Source organism: Bacillus rossius, assembly GCF_032445375.1.
Source record: "Bacillus rossius redtenbacheri isolate Brsri chromosome 4 unlocalized genomic scaffold, Brsri_v3 Brsri_v3_scf4_1, whole genome shotgun sequence".
NCBI lineage: Eukaryota > Metazoa > Arthropoda > Insecta > Phasmatodea > Bacillidae > Bacillus > Bacillus rossius.
In genome coordinates this window covers 7097384-7110919 of record NW_026962010.1, presented here as the reverse complement: position 1 = coordinate 7110919, position 13536 = coordinate 7097384, and the positions used below count along the sequence as shown (strand labels likewise).

Sequence of the window (13536 nt, the reverse complement as noted above, 5' to 3'; positions counted from 1 at the left end):
GGACAGGGTATTACATCTCCTTGTTCACACCAGCTTCAAGATAACCTGCACCTACTGTACTTTTGATGTTTGTATGTATTTGATACTCACAGTAACGAATAATTTTATTTTTGTAATCAAATTCAATATTAAACAAAAAATAATAATATTGGCAGAGGCATGAAGTTAGATATTTACTTTATTAGGCAGAAATTTAAGTAATAGTATTAATTTACAGGCAGATTATTATTTTATCCCTCTACTTTAAAATTTATTTGAAACTAATACACTTTTTTATACTTCTTTCATACAAAAAAAATATTCATATATAAAAATTTACTCCTCAATATTTTGTAACATTTAAAAATAAAAATTTTTTAATGATGGTATATTTAATGTTTACTAATCAGGTAAGTGTGCTAGGTTCCTTCAGTGCATTAAAAAAAAATTCAACAGTCTAAATGTTGATAACTGCAAAGCTTTGTGATGCATCATCAAACAATTAACTTAGTGAGATGTATGAGTGTCAGATATAGCACTGCCATTATTGAATGATCAATAAAAAAACAGTAATGCATTGAAAGAAAGTATTTTGAGTGCACTATTCAATAACGAAACTTGTTACTCACTCCAATAATCAACATGTCATGGATACTATACATATTTACTTCATTAAACATAATTAATAATGCCACTTAAACATGTTCTTAGTAAGTTGTGTGAAAACCAAAAAAACCAAACCTAAAATCCTAATGTTCATAAACTGCTAACTCTATTGCAGGTACATATCTCCACTAATACTATACTGTTATCCAGAAATGAGGAGCGTTTAGCAGGTGTTGATAATATCTAATGACAATGCTGTTGCGATGCACTATCGTTCAGGTATTTTCCAAACTATAAAGTTGCAGTCCCATAATTCCTGGCTTTGGGCTCGATTTTTGACAAGGAATTTTATCAAAATACTTCCCATCTTCCTTACAATTCATTGAGCAGTTAATACTTTAAAGTTTCAGCTCACGTGATAAATTATACTTGTATGCAATTACTATAATATTAACCTGAAACATTTTTAAACACATATTATTACACTAATGTAAGTACAGTGTAAACTCTTTATAACATCACTCGATTTAATGTCAAACTCCTTAAAACGTCGATATTGCTTAACTTGGGTTGGTTTACCTTGTTTTCTATACAATAATACACTCTATAAAGCGTCACGCTCACTCTATTTAACGACAACAATAAGGCACTATAAATCATTAAGCAGTACTTTCTAAGTTGCCGAAGTTGATCAAAACTGCAGCTGTGTACGTTCTTTTGTTTACTGTTTTGTTGTTGTATTATCTATCACATGTTTACTTAGACTGACGTACCGGTGATTCTAAGAAATTTTGTCTTTTGATTTTGTATGATGAACTTGCACATGTTTACCTCGGTCACTAGACTTTTTGTCAAGTTGTTACACGTTATCATTATCGCAATTGCTTACAGACTTTCGAACTGTAAACATGGCGAGTAAACGAAAATCTTTGTGTATTGACGAAAAAGTGTTATTAATACGCTCAATAGAGGCGGGAGAAAATATCAGTGATGTTGGAAGACGCTTTGGATTTAGCCGCTCTACCGTGTCTACAACATGGAAAAACAAAGAAAAAATAGAGTATACGCAATAAGTGTTGTTATGTATTTGTATGAATATTAATGTGTGTGTGTAAAATGTGTATAAATGTCTATATTAGTAAATACATATTATTATTGAATAGTAAAATGATATCTTCTATCTCTCTCCATTTAATGACCACTCTCTATAGCGCAGTGAAGTGTGGGTAGAAGGACTGCGGGGCTGACCTCCTGATGGGGGACGTGAAGTGGGTGTAGAGGGGGCAGGCCAGGCCGTAGTGGAAGAAGTCCTCCGGCTGCTCCATGCCGCTGGCGAAGTACACGGCCTGCATCATGCAGCGCGTGGCCAGGATGCGCAGCATGGTGTTGAAGTAGGCGTTGTCGGGCCGCACCGCTGCGTCCAGGGACTCTGCCAGCTCCCTGCCCGAGCCGATGGCGATCTCGAACCCCTGCGGCGGTGACACGCTCGTCAGCGCGCGGGCACGCAGGCACGGGCATCGCTACCCCGAGGGTACTGATCTGTGGTGTGTTTGCAGGATGTTTTAAAACAGAAATATTTCATGATGAACAGCTCAACGTTGACTTCGTCCCGGGCTGCGCCCTTCTGAGCCCGATGTGCCACCACCTCCCCCCTTACATGCTGCAAGCCCCCTCCTTGCACCACCACCCGCCGGTGAGACGTCAGTGCTCCGCTCCCGATAGTTGCCGAGCGAGGACGAACGGCCAGTCAGTCGCGAGCGCTGCTAGAGGAAGGAGCTTCACGCACCTGTTATCGTTTTCGGAGCTGGTTAGTGATACAGGGGGAAATGGGCCTCGCCACACACGGGCTACGTCACGGCCCTGGGAACAGAGTAGCCAGGTCCACATGCCCGTTATACATGTGGTGGCGCCCTAAACTTAGACGGACACTTCAACCCCCCTTGCGGTAGAAACATTTCATTCAAAAATCACTATTAATTTTTTGAAAGGTCGAGATGAATGTTAGCTGAAATAGATGAAATAGCTCAATGTAATTTCAACACCATGAGCATGTATATAAAAAAAAAAGTACACGACACAATCACACCAAGGCACATGACTTTTATATGACAAATTTTTTGTTGAATTAAACAGTGATTTACAAAACAATGGACAGGTTTTTCATGATAATAAAGCTATACTGACAGGAAACAACTTATATTAATTTATTTAATGTTCAATTTTCCCCTAGTTTTATTTAAAAAATTTTAAACTCATTTAAATCTAAGTCAAAGTTGTCACTGATATAATCTAAAAATAAAAACAAACTGTGAATGATACTCTGAACAGGCATTTTGTTACTAGAGTAGAGTCATTCGAATATGAACTATTTTTTTTAATTACATATAGTTAAATTTTTTTGTATTTTTTCATATGTATCAAGGTAAAAACTTGTGTATAGTTGAACACTACTCATAGATTTAAATTTATTTTAATCATTCTGATCATTTTTATTTTGTTTATATAATATTTTTTATTTAAATTAGCTTTTTTAAGTACTCAAGAGTACTACTATGTAATCTAAGTTGTTATTTTATAATAGGAGAAAGTATTTTTTTTTTTTTTTTTTTTTTTTTTAAGAATGGTAATGTAATATTGTTTAAGGTTTAGAACACTAGTAGAAATAGCAGGGGGGAAAAAGAATGTTCTCAGACTTGGAAGAAGCACAATACATTTCTTTAAATATCCTTGTAATGTAATAAATTGTAATTGTATCAAAGTGAAGCAAAATTTAATCAGGAATACTGTTACTGCCCTCGTGTATTTAAAGAAACCTTTATATTAATTTGTTATGAAAGCCCTGGAAGCTGCTTTAAGTGGGCGAAACCAACAACCGTGTACTCAAAGGTGCACAAGGGAGAAACATTAAAATAAAAAGACTTAGTTCTCACAATAGGAACCAGAAAAGTGGATCATATTTAACGTGATAAATAAAAATTTAAAAAAATTGCTTAAAGCTTATCCTTTTTATTTATAATTATGATTTTCATTATTTTCTTTTGATAATCTTAGAAATTACAAAATTACAATGATCAGAATTAATGGTGGGTGCCCGGGCCGTTAGAAGTTATCAATTACAAATGGAGTATATATTTTAAAAATTTTACAATCATGTTTTACAAAAAAAAATAACATTAAATAATTTAATTAATCATTTGAAACATTTGTTAGTCCAACCAGTGCGGGACTATATATAATTTTATTTCACAATATTTGATCATTGACTGTTCGCTGGCGGTGACTAGAAGTGGGAGGTACTAGCAGCATTCACTCCAGAGGGACAAGCGTACATTTAGTAGACTTCAGGGATGGGCTTGAGCCGGAGAAAAACAAGAACTCTTGGAGAATCTCTTGGACCCCACTGGAACCAAATGAAAAGGAGGTCCAGTGGTCAAGTATAGAAATAAAGGGGATGAGAAACAGGGATCGTGTCTCAGTCTCAGAATGAAAATATTATGCGCCAGTTCCCCGTGTACAGTAGAACCTCGATGATACATTCCCGTTTCATACATTTTCCTGTGTCATACGCCGATTAATTTTGGTCCCGCCGAAAGTACTATATTTACAATGGTTTACTTTCCCGGAACATACACTTATAAAATCATTAATTTCCCGTTTCATACGTTTTTACGAAGCGGAAAAGTCCTAAAATTCACAAAATTTTTTGTTATATTTCTCCTGATAAACTACGTTTTAATGCTTTTATTTTGAAAAACGTACATTGTTTACATTTGCAAACGTAAGAAAATAACTTTATCGCACCATAGATATGGATAGTATCTGGAAGACTGCACTTCGCTAGTAGCATCTATGGCCAGCACCAAGCGAGACTAGTGGTGCAAACTAGCAATGATTATGAAAATGGTGCACGCGCTTTACCAAGGCATGGATCTCATATTTTGTGCATTCATTAATCTTTGAACTGAATATACCCATTTGTTATTGTTTTCTTATGATCGGATTGTTTTGTATTTTACGTTTCTCAAGTTAAAATTTTATTGAAAAATGTTCTGTTGCATAAAGTTATTTGTAAAATGAAACAAACAAGCAATAATTTCTTATTTTCTTTTTACAATAGCCTAATTTTTTTTAAATTTCTAATTTAGGCTTGGTGACTTCCCCCCCCCAAGAAAGGACTTCATAACATTTTGTAAGTCCACTGTTTCTCATGTTAGCTTTACTTTATGGATAGAGCCACGATTATATGGTAATGCGCGATAAAACGAAATAACACCGAAAACCGCTTGAAAACACGAAATAAAACGAAATTGTGCGAAATCCGCGATATGTCACGAAAGTTCGTCTATCCTGATTATTTACGTTTTTTTTTTTTTTTTTTTTTTTTTCCATTCTGTAAGGACAATTCACATCTTCAGCACAATCAAATATTTCTTACAGTAACTAGCAGCCATATATATTATATGCGACGGTGATTCATTATAGACTTTAAATGAAGTCTCGGAATTAACGTAATATTTTCTTTACACGGTAATCTTGTGTACCATAATAATTTAAGATGTTGATAACTATGATACAATGGCCGCCGTTCACTTTCTGTAAATACCAAAATAACAAACGTCCAAAATATGTTTTTCTACGATTACGTTTTTAATCATTAAAATATTACACACTAAACCGCATTGCTTTTACTGTTTATTTAAAATAAAGTACGTAGGCTACCAAAATAAAATTAACCCTGCTTAACGTAACGATTGTAAATAATAAATAGTACATGTTTATGTCGGTATTAATTTTCACGTACGTATGTTGGTATTCGGTATGCGTTTGTATTCACATCTATTCTCCATTGTTTTGATCTTTCCAGCACGGCAAGTTTTTGCGTATTGAGAGGTTAAATTCTTCCTATGTGATTAAAATTTTTTTGATAATGCCTAAAACTAAGGTTTCTGCCAGTGACCGATCGAAAGAATTTTCCAGCGAAGGATTTTATATCAGTGATAAAATTTTAATGTGCAAATTCTGTAACTGCAGGCTAGACTACGAGAGACGCGATACGCTTGTGAAACATGTCGCGAGTGAGAAACATAAGCGTTTGAGGCATAACTCATCTGTTAAACGACATCCTTGTCTAAGAGTCTTTAATGCCATTAATTTGCTGTTCAACCCAAGAAATGTCAGTAGGGTTAGCATAGAAGATGAAAACCTACAGAAGTCTCTGCATAACTTGTCTTCTGTTTCCCATCTTCCCATTGATACATTCATACATGGCTATGTTGCTTTCAAAAAAATTATTGAGGATGAACTTTCATTGCCAGAAACAAGCCAAATTGATGTTGCAAAGGTACTTTGCTCCCTTAAAGGGGACTACAGTGAATTTGCTCAAGCCAGTTTAAGGGCAATCTGGTTCCCAACATCAAATGTTGTTGCAGAACGTTCATTTTCCAGGTACTCACTGGTAGTTAGTGACAGAAGACAACGTCTCACTCCAGAAAATGCGGAAAATTTAAATATGATAGCATTTCAATAAAACCATCTTAATAGTAACTTTGGAAGTGCTTAATTGTATAATTTTGTAGTGTATGTGATTGTAATTAAGTCGTGAAATTTTTAGTAGTTATTTAAATGTTTGAATTTACGAATTTGCAAATGAACTTAACTATCTATGAATTTGCAAATGAACTTAATTGTAATTAGATCATGAGGTTTTAGTGTTTATTAATATTTGTTTTAATAAATTTGCATGTCGTACAGAAAAGCAAGAAAATTTTGCCGTGGGTATTTTGAGCAAAAAAATAAAACCATATAACACCGAAATCTTTATTTCTTTACACCGAAATTTGTCTTAAAATAACACCACAAAATCTTGACTCTATTTATAGACTGTATTTTACATTTCTGGTGGTTTTATTATATGTATATATAATGATGAATTCATATCTTTCATTAATATAATGCAATTATTTACACATTATGCATTTTAGTTTAATCTGACATTGTGCTGGTATGCTAGATTGAAAAAAAAATGTATTATTGCCATTCCCTTTTCATACACTTTCCCGCATCATACACCATTTTTGTGCTCTCCGTTGAAAAGTGTATGACAGGGGTTCTACTGTATACAGACTTTTACATACAGAATAAAATTCATTTCTAACTTACAAAGAAAATTTTAAAAAAGTTGTTGAATTCCTATGGGAACCAAAGTAGTAATATAACAACCATGGTATGATTATAAAAAAACCACGCTCTGCTACCATCTGTTACACCCCTCGTGTTCTTTTGCGGACATCATTAAACAGTTCATGAAAAGCCCAGGAAGCAGCTTGGGCAAAGAAAAAGTATGATTAAACCTGAGGTGAACACGAGGAAAAAAATTATAGCCAATTTTTTTTTTTCTCAAAAGGAGAATAAAGTGGATTGAGTTGTGATTCAGTTAAATAAATAAAATTTAGTTTATTTCAAGGCTTACCATGTTTATTTGGCATTATAGTTTTCATTTTTTTCTTTTGATAGTGGTTTGAAACAAGTTCCTTTTTTTGCTTAACAATGAGTTACATAAGATCGCAGACGGAACTTAATATTTTAACAGTATTAGAAAACCGATAACTGATTAAATAATAAATTGAACCTTGTTAGTTCCAAGAATTACAAAATCAAACAGAGCAATTTCACGGGGATCCCGGCCGTAAAAAAATATTGATCACAAATAGATTATTAATTGTACCTGGAATACAAACAAAACATTTTTCTTTGACCAATTAAGACATCTCATAATCAAGCTTTCACAAAAAACTAACATGAATTTTTTTAACCAGGATAGTTCATGGTTAAAATACTGCCTTAAATCATTTTCTAGCCCAGCAAGTGCGGAACTACATATATATAATTTAGGTAACAATTTCTGATTTAACAATATCTGATATTGTTGCCTGTTCACTGGCGGTGACTAGAAGCAAGGAGAAGAGGTGACATCTCCAATGTTAGCCGGCTGGAGACGCATGGAATTCATATCAATTCAAGAAAGAAGAGGATGTGAACTAGTGGCTGTTTTAGAGATGGACTTGAGCCGGAGAATAACAAGAACTCTTGGACCCCACTGGAACCAAAGGAAAAGGAGGTAAAGTGGTCAAGTATAGAAAAAAAAGGGGATGAGAAACAGGGATTGTGAAATAAAGGCAAAAAATTAAGTAAAAAGTCAAAGCATACGTGAAAGGAGTAGAATTTCCAACTTACATTCTAAGGGTAGAATGATGAAAATCACTCCCTCTGGAGATGCACTAACGCTCCCGGCAACCACGCGCGAGTCATACTAAAAGATTACCTATTAAAAAAATAACAAGATAATAAACCAAGAATTAAATAAGATAGGGATAACACCCGGACTCCATGGAATCCCATCCCTTAAGCTAGTCGGATGGTCGCCGCGAGACTGATGCAGGCGAGAAGCACCAGAAAGAAAAGACCATGGTGACGGCAGAAGGACCAATTAATCAGCCCTTGGGCTGCATGTAGTTAAAACTCGCGCTAGGAGCCCAGAGACCTAGGAAGTCGGAGAACTGACCTGATTGGCTTGAGTTTGCATTCGAGAGATCGCTCCGACGACCAAAAATAAAAAAAGGTGGCTATAGCCTAACTTAAGGGGCATCGGAGGTAACTTGCTGCACTCCGAAAGCAGCGTGCTTAAGGGACACAGGCGAAACAGAGTCGGGATTACTTCTCAAAAGTCCTGCAAGAGAGAGAGGCGTGTCGTCAGCCTCTAGAGACCTCACTACTCGGCGAACTAAAGTGTAGTAGTTGGCCTCTTCACCACAAGATGGCGAAGGCAGACCTTTTGCCAACCAGCGAGATGTCCTTGATTTCGGCCCGCCGGGAGCCGAGGTTAAGGCCCGGTCAGTGCTCTCAGTGAAGTTCATGGAACGGCATGAGGGGGAAGGGGGTAAGGAATCTGCTGTCCCAATGGGAAGTGGACTTGAGTGGAGCGCAGAGGACCGCGACAAGAGTTACTCACCTCAGGCCAGCTCTCGGAACAGAGCTGCCCTGGAGGCACGCTGAGGAAGGCACTAAGGATCACGAAGTCAGACAAAAATACAAGAAGTGGTCATGCCACGAGATAAGAAAATGAGTCTAGCTGCTTGCACCGCGAACAGTTTGCAAACTCTCAATTTAGGCGCTGGGAAACTATCAAGGTACCCGGTGAAAAAATATTTAATGGGAGAGAACAATGAGATAACTAAGTTTAGGTTAAGCTATAAATTCTCTGTCAAAACTAAAATGCAAATAAAATTTTAGGTCAAAAATAAATCGGTGCAGATAATCCCAAATTTCCAGCACACTGCATGTAAATAGAATACTGGTCACTATTTATACAACTACACTAAGTTATTATAATAAGGTGATCAGAGACAATAACCACTTGTTGCAAGTAAAGAGAGGGCAGGTCACAGACTAATAAATCTACACTAAAGTTATATGGTAAGATGATCAGAGATATTACCAGATTGCTGCATGCAAAGAGAAGATTGGTCACTACTGATACAGTGATACAACAACACTTAAGGTTATACGGTAAGGTGACCAATCATAACCAGCTTGCTGCATGTAAAGAGAAGACTACGAAGTCATTACTGATCAACTACACTAAAATTATATGGTAAGGTGAGAAATTATTTTCAGCTTATTGCACGTGAAGAGAAACTGGTCATTACTGATACAACTACACTAATGTCTTACGGTAAGGTCAGTCATACCAGCTTTTTGCCTACTGAAATGAGGGGCTGGAAGTTTGTGTCCGGCGGCCGCGGGTGTCGACGCAACACAGCACACTCCGGGAACTCCTGCAGGATTCTCTCGGCCACAGAGATGTTTGCCAGCAACATGAACTCTTCCACCATAGAGTTGGTTTCACGCAGTTTCTTTGACTCCACCTCTATGGGGTCATGTGTCTCGTCGTCAATTTGGAAGCGGATTTCAGGAGATGCCAGTACCAGCGCTCTGCAACATCGCAGTACACTTTTCAACCATGTACATCTTTATGTAGCAGAACATTTGCACATTTAAAAACTTCAGCAGTTATGGCTGCATGCATAAACAGAGATATAGCATATGTTATTTATTTTACAATCAGTGGAAGCATAATGATTATATCTTTAATTTTCCTTAATGATTAAAATATTTAAGTATTTGCTATGAAAAAGTCAAAAATTAATTATTTTCATAATTCAGTTTCTTCCCACTGTTCGCAGGCAAGTTTTAAATTATAAATATATTATTATAAATGTTCTGGTAAGGTCATTGTTTAGTCAGTCCGATTGTTTTTGTAACAACTTTTGGTAGACATGCCTATGACAAGTATAGGTTGGCCTCCTTCCCAGTAAACCGCAGTGGACAGAATACATTTTAACAACAGCTTAAAACAATGAATTTACAAAATGATAATAGCCGAAAATTCTTTACGGTGAACTCTCATCATTAAACTTCACATGTATCTGTCTCTCTCACAGAATTATCAATTTCTTAGAAACTGGAGATAATCATCGTTCCAATGCACCACTTACACCTTCCTCTCACTGTCACGGATAACATACTGCATCGCCTCTCTCTGTTACTGAAACAATACTAGTAGTATATATTGGTATGTCCGGGCACATAGTCCAGGGTCCGGATTGTCGATTGTCAGCCACCATCTTGGAGTGTGATGTCACGGCTGCCATCTTGGTTGAAGTCACCGTTGCACTTTTTGTTACGGTCGCCATCTAAAATTCCGATGTCACGGCTGCCATCTTGGATGACCTTGACCTTTGACCTTGACCTCAGTAGCCATTTTGAATTCAACTATCTTGGAATTGAATGCCTCACTCTCTAATGTTGCAACTTTCGATACGGCCACCATTTTGAAAATTATGACATTACGTTTTCAACATACATTAGCACGCCATCTTGAAAAACCATAATTATTATCCCAACTGGAACTGTGCTGGTATGTATTGTTATTTTTTTTTATCATAAAGCAATCCGACCAGTAAACAAAAACTTTTCCGATTCATAAACTTTGCCCAGAGGACTGAACTGTGACTGGTATGGTGTGGGAGTTGAAGTTGTTGTTGTTGTTTTATATATCAATAAACAAAATATATTTTTAAAAAATTTTTTTATTTCTTTTAAATAAAAACTCTATCAAACTTAATAACTATCTTTACGTATCTACAACAGTAAGTTTTGAAATGTATGTTATTATTCTAGGTTTTATTGCCGGGCCAACTTGGAATGTAACAAGTTTCCCAGAAATACAAAACAAAAGTGTGTAATTTAATACCTCTATACAAACCATGTATGAATTTTTTTTATAACTTAAAATTTGTCACAAAAAAATATTAAAAGTTAATTTTTTTCTCAATATTGCTATTTAAATTTTTTAGCCATATTCGAAAACATTTTTATATTTGTGTTCAAATTGGATCGAAACTCCAAAAACTGATATTCGCACAGGCTTAGTTTAAAATCCAAACTTAACATTTGCCAGTAACAACTTTAGATAAGGTGTGTGATGTCCTGGACGTACCCGTTGTCTATCCGCCTCCTCTTCAGTATCTTGGCGAGGTCGTTCAAGGCTCGCAAGGAGCGAGAGAGACTGTCCTGCTGCCGGGCATCGTCTATCTTCAACTGCGCCTCCTCGTACGTCATGGCCTGCCGGGAGCGGATGATGCTCTTGTGGAACTTGGTGCCCAAGATGTTCGCGTCACGCGTCATCTCCCACACGCACGAGAACGCAAACCTCTCCTCGTTCCCGCGCAGCGAGCAGAGGTTGGAGCTCAGCAGGTCTGTGCACACCAGAGTCACCTCGACACAGCCGCTGCAGTCACAGCAATCCACGGCACACTTTGAATGCACATTGCAACCACGATGATATGGCATCTGAACAATGGCCTAAAACACCTAATCAGAGGCCTGATTTATTAAAAAAACAAATTTCACGTACAGCACTATTTTATGAAGATGGTTGTACATTCCCTTCATAGCTGAATTGTGCCAGTACATAGCTTAGTTCATACATTATTTGGAGATTTAGTGCTACATAATAACAGTATAATCAGTAATAACCACATTGTTTTCTCATGGAAGGTTGTTATTATTGTATTTGAATATTAATAAATTACATAAAGGCAACATATTCTTTATCAGTTGTTTGTATAGCAACTAGTATGTTTATCCTTTGTATTATTAGCCCAAAACAATGATTGAATAACTGTCTTTGTTCCGAGGTTGTAGTACATCGGCTTGTACCGTGAGTCGTAAGCAACCACTGGATTTGTGTGTGCTGACAGTATTTATACAGTGAAACCTCTTTAATACAAACCTGAAGGGACCTAAAATTTTGCAGTTTGTATTAACGAGGTTTGTATTAACAGGTGCATATGCTCACATTAATAATAATCGACAAAATCAAGTATTGATTTTTTACTCGAAAATTAGTCAAATAGAGAATTAAAGAGGCTTGAAAAATTCATTGATTTTTTCTGCACTTTTTTAGTTGTATAAATGTCCTTTACTGCACTGCAAAGTTTGTCGAAGGAAGACAAGACATCAGTGTCTACATCACTAGCAGCCAGAACATTTTCCAAGACAATTAATGCTGAAGTGGACTTCACTCTAAGAATTTTTAAAAAAATATTTCAACCTCAAAATTAGTGTCAGAAATATATCAGTTACTTGTCATTAAAGTTAAATCAGTTGAAAAATAAATAAAAATGGAAGTATTTTACTTAATTCAATTTACACTTGCAAAAAAAACATACGCACAATAAATCTACATGGAAATTAAAGTCTTTTTCAATATCCTGAAGTCTGAAATATGTTTACTCATGTCATCAAATGTAGAGCTGTACTGAAGAAGCCGATTTTGCCAATATTTAGTTGAATCGTTATTTCTGCCGACTTCCGATACGCTTGTTAATTTTCGGCCGATATTACTGAAAAACGAGAGAGACTGCCATAACCTAAAAATCCACGATTACCCTTTTCGCTTTTCGTAGTAGTACTGCATTTTTTCAGATCGCATTATTTCTTCGCAACATGTCCCAAACGTACATATAAAAATTTAACATCCTATTTTTCAATAATGTTCTTTATTTTTAATATGTCATAAATAAATACATTACCGTCACGGTAAATATACATCTCGGTTGTTACGGTAACTGTAGTGCAAATGTGGTAGCTATCGTGCTTCTGTAGTAATTATGGTATCGACAAAGAATCTTTAGTTCTTTTTATGGTAATTATCTTAGGATAACAATTGGGTTTGTACTGTAGTTATGGTACATCATCCAATTTCTTCGTAAGTTGTTGTTCATTTGTCTTTTCTTCATATTTACGTGCTCCATTACTTGGCTGCAGATTTAAGTTGATTTTTACTACTGTATACTATCGTTACTGTTTTTATGACGGTTTCTTTCTAAGAAATGGTTATTTCTGCATAATCTTTATGGTTAAACGATCATCTATTATAATTTATAGTGACGGGACCACATATTTTGTACGATCAATGCGGACAAAACGATAATTCGAACATTGGTACAAGCGGACTTTTTTAACCTTAGTTGTATGGCAATTTTGCCGGGACCGTAGAAAGTATACGATAAACACGGACAATCGATACATGCGAGTTCGATAGATAGAGGTTTGACTGTAGACCATTTACCGTACAAATTATTTGCCGTTAACAGAATTATAGTGAAGCTGCGTGCACGTGATTAAAGTGTGCGATTCTTGTTCTAAAATTTCATTCGGTTTATCCGATAATAAAACAATAGTACACTACGTGAGCGGACGTGAGGTTACTTCGTAATACATAATAACGAATATTTCGTATTAACCGTATTGATTGACATTAAATATGCTATCCCAGTCTGAAGGGGAATTAAAAGTGTTCGAAGAAACGCGAACTTTGAAATAACC

General features: G+C 36.0%; 1 protein-coding gene across 5 annotated transcripts in view; it reads right to left on the bottom strand.

The window, feature by feature from the left end:
- Positions 1 to 13536, bottom strand: part of LOC134541678 (exosome complex exonuclease RRP44) — a 79399-nt gene that overhangs the window by 25361 nt on the left and 40502 nt on the right. For all 5 annotated transcript variants that reach the window (XM_063385290.1, XM_063385291.1, XM_063385294.1 and 2 more), the window contains 3 exons: positions 11144 to 11402; positions 9333 to 9576; positions 1834 to 2054 (listed from right to left, as the gene is read on the bottom strand). In XM_063385290.1, coding sequence (XP_063241360.1) covers positions 1834 to 2054; positions 9333 to 9576; positions 11144 to 11402 — 724 coding nt within the window. The remainder of the gene's footprint in view (positions 1 to 1833; positions 2055 to 9332; positions 9577 to 11143; positions 11403 to 13536) is intronic.